Source organism: Nematolebias whitei, chromosome 1 (assembly GCF_014905685.2).
Source record: "Nematolebias whitei isolate Nwh7 chromosome 1, NemWhi1, whole genome shotgun sequence".
Taxonomy (NCBI): domain Eukaryota; kingdom Metazoa; phylum Chordata; class Actinopteri; order Cyprinodontiformes; family Rivulidae; genus Nematolebias; species Nematolebias whitei.
In genome coordinates this window covers 47,501,358-47,511,122 of record NC_056498.1, presented here as the reverse complement: position 1 = coordinate 47,511,122, position 9,765 = coordinate 47,501,358, and the positions used below count along the sequence as shown (strand labels likewise).

Genomic DNA, 9,765 nt, shown 5'->3' with positions numbered 1-9,765 from the left:
TGCTGGTATCACTCAACCCCCTTTGAATAGTAAACAGCCATCAGTGTGCTAATGATCCATTGTTAGGCTGATGGTCCTTCTTGAGCATGTGATCAGCTGGTTTTGGTTGTCAGCAGCAAAACTGGTTGATCCACTCTGAGAAGGTGCTATTTAAGAGACTGAGCTGAATACAGCTCCTCAGACTGAGGAAGTCTTTCGGATGAAAGACGAAACGTTTCTACAATTTAAAAAAAAATATATATATTTTTTGAATGTCCAGAGGACCTGATTGAACTTTTTTAGATTTTTCTACCTGGATTATTGAGCATGAATCAGGATACTACAGATAATTGTTCGTGATAATCCCAGTCGATCAATCAGCAGTTTCTGGCACCAACAACATTCAACGTTCGAAGTCACTTAAATCCCTTTCGACTTCTTTCTGATGCTCGGTATGAACTTCAGGTCCACGTCACCATGTATAGGTGCCCAAGTGCATTTAGTTAATGTCATGTCATTAGCTGATTAACTGTTTATTATTAAATCCACTTATTCAATAGCTCATTAACTCAAAGTGGCATGAACTTTGTGTATGCCACTGGTATTTACTGACCAGTCAGCCCAGCTGATTGTAAAGGTTAGCGTTTAACAGTCAGGAAGAATCAGACAGGCACTCGAGTGCATTTGAAGAACTTCTTTCTTTCTGAAATCTACTTTTACAGGTTTATTTTTTTAAGGTGTATTGTACTCATTCGTGTTCGGTTTCATCCACAGGACACCCTGAAGCCGACGTTCACCGTGGCCAGTTTACCAGGCACCACGAGCAGCGCCCCGTCCACGGCGCCCACCACATCTACTACCATGCAGGTGAGCAGCGGACCATCGTTTCCCATCACCAACTACCTGGCCCCCGTCTCAGCCAACAGCAACGTAAGCGCAAATGGAACCGTCCTCAAGACCGCCGGCGCCTCCACTGGAGTCATGCAGCTGCCCGGCGGCTTCACATTCATGCCGGGTACGTGGACGTTGGCCCTCAACATCCGGTGCTTTGTTGGGGTTCTGGTTTCCTTCATGGTTTGTTTCATCCTGTGATGTCACTTGAGTTGTTTAACTCGTTCACTGATGAGAATTTGAACGAAACTACGGCGTGATCTCAGACCTACGCTCTCGTACATCGTTCAGCAGCTCTTCACAAACGGCCACCAAGGCTCGGCGCCCTTGAGTTCTACAAAGCCCACAGTGTCCAGGGGAGACAGTCTGTCGGCGAGCGGCTCTGCCTTTGATTGTCACTCGGGGGCACGAATAATTAGGTGAGGGGGACACAATGGAGCCGGCAGAGAGAAGGCTGATGAACAAGGTCTATAATTAGTCATGAATATTCAATGAAGGTTTGCGCGGAAATTATATTCGAGGTGTGCTTCGTGGCGTTGGATCCTTTTGTGTCGCAGCGACCCTGAGCCAGACATGACCGGTTCGTTAAGGGGGACTCCACAGACCGAACACTCTGCCCCACCAGCACGGTTAAGACTTTCAAAACTAGTAAGTTCAGATTTTGAGCTCCTTCAAGTAGCTTTTCTGTTATTCATCGATGCATGCGGGTGTGTTTGTAAGCAAAATGACTCATAAGCCACTAGATGGATTTTATTGAAACTTCTGGGAAATGATTCCATGTACATCTAAAGCTCGTTAACTTTTGTAGCCAATTCAAAATAACACGGCTGACCCAGCTAATTAACTGTAAACAACACACAAAGGGCTGTAACTCAGTCAGACTTAGAAAAATAAAACTAAAATTTGGTGCTGCAGTAGCTGAGAGTTTGTGCTCCTGAGATTGCACATGGCATTTATTTTAAACTGGTACAACTCCGCCATTCCTCAAGATAATCGTTCAGTCTTAGTCTACGGTAAAACACAGGCATGGCAGCGGGCGATGCCTTCCAGGAATGCCAGGTTGTGATTTGTTGTTAGAGATGTTGGGTGCCCTCCAAAGGCCCCGAGAAGAGCAGGACGTCACGGACTCTTTTGTGAGAAATGGAGGAGTTTCCGTCCAACGTGGTGGAATTTGATCATTTCTGTTTGGAGCATAAAAAAAAGATGTCAAACTTTTCTGTGCTTTTTATTTCATTTGTTTATTTATTAGCGCAAGTTTGTGCTCCTCAAGGTTATGAATGCAGAATGTCACACACCGGTGGTTGCAGTGTGTTGTAATGTGTGTTCTGTCACAGCTGAAAGTGCACGCACACACGCGCGCACACACTGTGCCCTCTAAAGGGTCACATATGTCACTCTGAATAACGACCAGGAAAACAGTTTCCTATTTATTTTTTTCAGCTTTTTCTCCAACTTGGCCCCCTCCACCCTCTCCTCTCTTCTTTAGCTTGCTTCTTGCTCCCTCTCTCCTCTCCACCACCTGTCTGGCACATGGCAGCAGCACCAGGTGGAGCAACACCCACCCCCACCTACACACACAACACACACACAGTTGACAGCTTGAAGAGGCCTGCTCGCCCCGATGCAGCACATGCCTGTGGAGCGTCAAACCAAATGCGAGGGTGTGACTCTGGAGTCACGTTCTGAAGTAAAAAAAAAATTAAATAAATGACTCAAACGCGTCCTTCATCTCCACACAGATGGTTTTATTTTGATATAACCTTAAAAATAACTCGAACACCTCTCTGCTGTTGCAGATCTTTGCAACAAGAAGGCCTTTCTTTCCACACCATTCAGCATTTTCTTGTTAGATTTGATCATTTTCTGTGACGCTGAAGCTGCAGAGAGTATTTTATAAACGGGAGGACGTACCTGCTCAGAAGAAGACAATTGACAAGGACGGCGTTCTCCTGAGTGTGAGCACATGAAATGTATCGGCAAAGTTAACAAGACGGCTCCTTTCTCTGAGTCTTTGTGCTAAAAAGATTTAATTGTAAACAACGAGTTAACGTCTAGTTTTTATCACCTGCTACTAAAAGGCGATGGTGTCTTTGTCCCACGTCTGTCTGCCTGTTAGCAAAATATCTCTTAAACCTCCATCTTCATGTTATAGCACTTATCAGTAGTAAGTAAATTTTATTTATATAGCACTTTTCATAGATACGATCACCAAGTGCTTTACAGGAAAACAAAATACAGGGTTAAAATAAAACAAAAAACAACAAGAACAGCTGATTTAAATTTTAAAATATAAATAATAAAATATAAAATGGATCGCAGAGCCAACAAGTCCAGGAGGGAAACCCAGACGTCCCTCTCCCCAATGACACAGCTCGTTTTGGAGGACCCTGAGGCGTTCCCAGGCCAGAGAAGATGCACCATCCCTCCAGCGACTTCTGGGTCCTCCCCGAACATCCTACGAGTGGGACGGGCCCAACAAACCTCTAAAATGAGGCATCCAGTAAACATCTTAATCAGATGCCTAAACCATCTCAACAGACTCTTTTCAGTGCAGAGGAGAAGCGGATCTAGTCCTCGGACCTTCCAGATAACGGAGCTCCTGACCCCGTCTCTAAGGCTGAGCCCTGTGAGTGAAGCCCATTTCGGCTGCTTGTATCTGAGATATCGTTCTTTCGGTCATGATCTAAACCTCATGACCACAGGTGAAGGTCAGAATGTAGACAGACCAGTAAATCAAGACTCTGCTCTTTCTTCACCACAACTGACCGAAGTAACGCCCTCATTACTGAGGACGAGGTCTCAATCTGTCGATCCATCTCCTGCTCCATCCTACTATCACTTGTGAGAAAGATGCACAGATACAGTACCTCCATCTGACGCAAAGTGTCTCCACCCAATCCAAGCTTCCCAAGCCAGATACCCCCCTCTCCACAACTGTGCCTAGAGATTCTGTCCATGAATATCACAAATGGGATCAGAGACGAGGGACAACCCACACTGAGAACAAGCTCGACTTGGTGCCAAGAATGCTGACGAAGCTCCTGCTTTGGTTATACAGGGACTGGAAAGCCCTTGAAAGCAACCCAGGCACTCAATACTCCTGCAGCACCCCCCACAGAATGCCTCAAGGAACACGGTCATAAGCCTTTTTCCAGATCCACAAAACATAGACTGAGAAGCAAAGTCTCATGAACCCCTTAGCAACAATCTGGTCCACTGTTCCACGACCAGGACAGAAGCCACACTGCTCCTCCTGAATCCAAGGTTCAACAGTTGGTCGAAGCCTCCCTTCCAACACCCTGGAGTAAAGTTTATCGAGGAGGGTGAGAAGTGTGATCCTACGATAGTTAGAACACCTTCTCCTGTACCCCTTTAAAAAAATAATAAAATGGGAACCACCACCCCGGTCTGCCACTCCACAGGCGTTGCCCCAGTCCTCCATGCAACATTAAAGAGACGTGTCAACCATGGCACCACCACCTTCAGCAGCTCGGCGCAAATCTCATCCACCCATGGTGCCCTGCTATCAAAGAGCTTTTTGACGACCTCAGTGACCTCTGCCATGTTGTCTTCCACCCAAAGTCCTCAAACTGGACCTCCACAAAGGTGGACACAAGTGCTATGTGTTGTCATCATTGTATCTTCCCATAACAATGACGAACTGAGTTCTCTGCATTCACACCTGAGAAACACCCAGGTGGAGCAGTGGGCAGCTCTGTAAGTGCCCGGGGAGCAATTGGGGATTAGGTGTCTTGCTCAAGAACACCACAAAATGTGGGCATGGCAAGGAGTTGAACTTACGACTTTCTGGTCCCAAGTGGGCTGCCCTACCTCTACATAATCTCGGCCCATACAGACCGAGGAGAACCCGTCCCTGTGACTTGTTAGCCCGGGATAGGATGCTCACTAGACCCCCATGGTGGATGGATGAAGAAGATCTTGGAAGCGATCCTTCCACCGCTCAACAATATCCTCAGTTCGGGTCAGCAGTTCCCCGCCCAAACCAAGCATAGCCCTAAAACTCTGGGATAGGGTTTGAATCGCTCTTAGCCTGACCCCCCTCCCCCGAAGTCTGTTTGCCATTGGAGACCCTACCAGGGTCTGAATCAAAACCAATGAGGAGATTTTAATGAAACTTTCAAGACATAATCACTTGATGTACCGGCTAACTGATGTTAGCAGCACAAAAATGTCTCTAACTCTGTCAGGTTTACATAAAATAAGCTCATATTTGATGTGGTAGTAGCTGAGAGTCATCCAGCACTTGGAACACGATGCTAGTTTTGATGTACGACCAAAATGGCTACATCATCATTTCTCCACAAAAGATTTTAGTCGTAGACTTTGTTGTTGAGGCGGGTGGAGGAACGCTAAGCCTTTTTTGTCTTGTAATACATAAATAGGAACATCTTTAAATATAATTTCTCTGTACTGAAATGTAAAAAAATGTACCAGCAACTGGATGCTAACAGCAGCTACATTAGCTGTAACTCCTGTTATTGGGAGTAAATCTCGCAGAGATGAACACAACTTTTCCAGTTTGTAGGGTTGACTGTGAGTTTTTCCTGTCGTGATAAAAACGGCTTTTCCAGTAGCTCAGTCAGTTTAGAGATTTTTATTAGCAGAAGAAACTCCAGCAAAAAAAATGACAGACTGAGGATCAGCTCCTTATTTGGACTTCAGCGATGCCGGTCTCGTTGCTTATCTGGCTTTGACCCACCACAAACCTGAACTTTTTTTTTTATGTAAAAAAAAAAAAAAAGAAGAGACAAGTGTTTGAAGTCTCCCAGAACTCGTATCTGTTTAAAAACCATAGGAGAAAAAAAAAAAAAAGTATTTTTTGCACCCATCTATCCATGCACTTTAGTTTGAACCCCATGTGTGTTTGTGTGTGTGCGTGCCCCTGTAGCAGGGACTCCTCTCCCCCCCGGCACCCCCACCATTCCTCTGAGCCAGCTGCAGCAGCACTCCCTGGCCCTCCAGGGGCAGCATGGTCAGACCCTGGCCGCCGCCTCGCAGCCTCAGCAGGGACAGCAGGCCGTCTTCCGCTTCCCTGCTGCTGTCTCCCTCACAGGTGATCTGCTCTGCATGCTGCCACCCCTCTGCCTGCCTTCACTAACATCAACCACACCTTCATGAAGCCTTGCTACCAGAACTGCCTTCACTACTTTCCTCCATGACTAATAGTCACACGCCTTGCTCAATAACTTCTCGTACCTCGGCTAACCGTACCCCTGGATGAGGTCTGTGGCTTCATGTCCTCTGTGTGTCTCCAGGAGCAGGAGTTCCCCAGCAGCTTCAGGCTATCCAGGTCCATCCGAACACGCAGTCCGCCTCCAACAGTGACAGCAGCCCGGAGATCTCCCACACCTCCACCAACTCCACCGGTAGGTCGACTTCTTTAGTGACAGTGGAGCGATGTTTAAATGTTGTCCCCATCTTATGTCATTTGTTCTTAACTGATTGCAAATCAACTGGAAAGTGGCAGGAAATGCACCTCGCCAGTGCTCACAGTGGGCCGGTACGCACCGACCGGAGCTTCTAAATTTTCATCCTTGGCGTACGTCACGTCTGAAAAATGGACCGATAATAAATCCTAAAATTTAAAAACAAAGAAACTGAATTTCTATTCTTTCACTTTTCTTCCCAACCAAGAAGCTTTTTCAATTCCAAACTAGAGTGCGTGAAATTCCAAGCTTTAAACCGTACAACTTGTTTGTTATGCAGCTAAATGAGCAGCAGATTAATCTCACTCCCCGCCCTCCTCAGGGTCATTAGGGTCTTTGTTTGCCCGGCTCAAACAAAAGATGCTTTGGTCACACGCATGACGGTGTGAATCATAACTAAATCTTTATAATTCACGCCTTCATGCATGTGATAGAAACCTCTCCTGTGAGACGATCGAACGAAGACCCTAATGACCCTCTGGAGGGCGGGGAGTGAAATTAATCTGCTGCTCATTTAGCTGCAAAACAAAACATTTCATACAGTTTAAAGTTTGCAACTCGACACTTTCCGGTTTGGAATAGAAAAAGCTTCCAGGCAGGGAAGTGAAATGTCTTCTACAGAACAAAAGTCCAGTGGCTTTTGTTTATAAGTTTTTTGAATTTGCCGTTTTCTTTATGTTCTACACCAGCATCATGTTCTACGCAGCGTTCAGCATCACCAACCGTAAGCTATCGCCAAGTCATATAAACGATGTTACTCATAGGACTTTAGTTAAAACAGGAAGTGATGACTTCTTCTACACCAGGGCTATTCAGCTGGCGGCCCAGGGCCCACATCAGGCCCACTGGTGAACTCAGTTCGCCCCACCATTGTTAAATAAAACTAGACTTTAAACCATAAAACAAACTTCATGACAACAACTGCTGGATGTCCGGCCCCTGAGCTCTGAGCTTTCAGTAACTGTGGCCCCCTGAGAAATGTAGTTGAATATCCCTGATCTACACTGTTTCTGATTGGATCATATTTGGAGATCAGGTGACGCTTTCTGGGAATTTTGTGGTCGGTGTGTATATATCGTATAATATATATTGATGAATTGGCAGCACAGATTAAGATTGTAACTTAAACTTTTAAGTTTGTTGGTAGAAATTGAAGTCTGGTTAAAATGAACAACGTGGATGATTAGCTTTGGAGTAGAGCAACATATCCCTGGCTCCAAGCTCCGCCTCTTTTTGGGGAAAACGACTCGTCCTGTTTGTGGCGACGAACACAAGTCCTGATGTTTGCTCAGAAAACTGCTTCAAATAAAACTACAGCGTTCCTTTTGAAGCCTTGAGGTGCCAAAATATTAAGACCTGTCAGGCAAATATTTATTTAGTCAGGCTTTTTCATAAATATGGACCGATGTCGTCAGGTTGGATGAACGGCGCCGCCCAGTGGGTCATAAACAGAATCACTGGGAGAATATGGTTCTCACTTTTCTCCTAATCAAACTGCGTTATCTTGTTGTTTTGGCCGTTATCAACTATAAACTAAATAAAACGGCACAGCAACGTATTTATGACGGGTTGAAGGGTCGCTGCAGAACTGTTCAATCTTTTTAACCTGTAAAAATAAATGAAGTGGTTTTAAATGACCTAAAACAAGTAAAATCCCATTTTATTATCATATATAAGTAAAGTTAAACAACTTATGCAGTGATGACTTGCATTGGCTACACATATATATTAGAATAAAATGACTTCCTTCTTTTACATAATTTCTGCAGCTGGGCAGATGTGCCGGATCTTTAACTCTTTTTGTTTAAAGAAGCAAATAAAAATGCAAACTGGTGTTTTTCTCAGTGAGTGGAAATACAGCGGGCGTTTGGTTTGAAGGCACACGGAGAATGAAGTCAGTAATTTAAATATAAAGTGGCACGTGCTGGACGACGTGCGTCCGTGCCTCACGCTCACGGTGGCGTCTTCTCTCCCCATGCAGCCACCGTGAGTCTCCCAGCAACCATCGTCACGTCGTCGGTGCCGACGTCGGTGGCGGGTCACATGATGTACCCCAGCCCTCACACGGTGATGTACGCCTCCACGCCGGCGCTGACCGACGGGGGGCTGGCTGTGCTCAACGCCTTCTCCCAGGGAACGTCGGCCATGCAGGTGTCGCACGCGCACAGCCAGGACGCAGGTGAGACTCCGCCCCTGAACAGGCGCTCCGCTGCGTGACGAATTATTTAATCCGGCTTGAATTAAAATGTCGTGTCTGAAAAATGTCTAAACCGGTGGAGGAGTTTTAATGTACATCTGCAACCAAATTCAAGATGGCTGCCACAGCTAGGCTACCTTGATATCGAGCTTTAACTCGGTCACTTTATGTTCAGGTGAAACAGGGCGTGGTAGCTAAGAGCGTCCCGTTTGATTCTTCTCCCCCCTCCCTCCCAGGTGGTGTTCCTCAGGTGTTCCTCACAGCCCCCCCAGGAACGGTGCAGATCCCCGTCTCGGCGGTGCAGCTACACCCAGTACGGCAAGATCTCCACTTTACAAGTGAAACTCTCATATTCCCTCTGCACCCAGCATGCCACAGTGACTGCACGAGCACGGGCGTGAGCGTTTCAGCATCTTGTCTGCTTTGAAGTGCACGTGCAGCAGACGTGTTCGAGCACCCGCGCATGGACGTGTGCGTGTCCTTGTAGAAGCTTTGCCGTTAGCGTCGACACGCGGAGCGTCCTTTCAGCAGCTGTTTGTTTGTTTGTTGTGTAGAACGTAAACAAAAACAGAATTCAACGATTTGCAAATTTTACAAACTCGTGTTTTATTCACAGCAGAACCCGGAGAACACGGAGAACCCAACGGACGAAGAATATTTATAAAGTTTCTTAAAGTTGATGGTGGCAGCACAGTTTTAAAAGTCATTCAGGTTTCCACTGAAGCATCTTCTCTTCTTCTAACATCAGTCTGAACATCCAGGACCTGAGCAGACCAGATGTTTATGGTTTTAGAGGACCTGAGCAGACCAGATGTTGGAGGTTTTAGAGGACCTGAGCAGACCAGATGTTGGAGGTTTTAGAGGACCTGAGCAGACCAGATGTTGGAGGTTTTAGAGGACCTGAGCAGACCAGATGTTTGAGGTTTTGGACCTGAGCAGACCAGATGTTTGAGGTTCTGGAGGACCTGAGCATACCAGATGTTGGAGGTTTTAGAGGACCTGAGCAGACCAGATGTTGAAGGTTTTAGAGGACCTGAGCAGACCAGATGTTTGAGGTTCTGGAGGACCTGAGCATACCAGATGTTGGAGGTTTTAGAGGACATGAGTAGACCAGATGTTGGAGGTTTTAGAGGACCTGAGCAGACCAGACGTTGAAGGTTTTAGAGGACCTGAGTAGACCAGATGTTTGAGGTTCTGGAGGACCTGAGCATACCAGATGTTGGAGGTTTTAGAGGACATGAGTAGACCAGA

General features: G+C 46.2%; 1 protein-coding gene across 1 annotated transcript in view; it reads left to right on the top strand.

Annotated features, from left to right (window-relative positions):
- srfb (serum response factor b) overlaps positions 1 to 9,765 on the top strand; it is a 135,675-nt gene that overhangs the window by 124,087 nt on the left and 1,823 nt on the right. The window contains exons 3-6 of the mRNA XM_037678055.1: positions 754 to 994; positions 6,147 to 6,257; positions 8,299 to 8,496; positions 8,751 to 8,827. Of these exons, the coding sequence (XP_037533983.1) occupies positions 754 to 994; positions 6,147 to 6,257; positions 8,299 to 8,496; positions 8,751 to 8,827 (627 nt within the window). The remainder of the gene's footprint in view (positions 1 to 753; positions 995 to 6,146; positions 6,258 to 8,298; positions 8,497 to 8,750; positions 8,828 to 9,765) is intronic.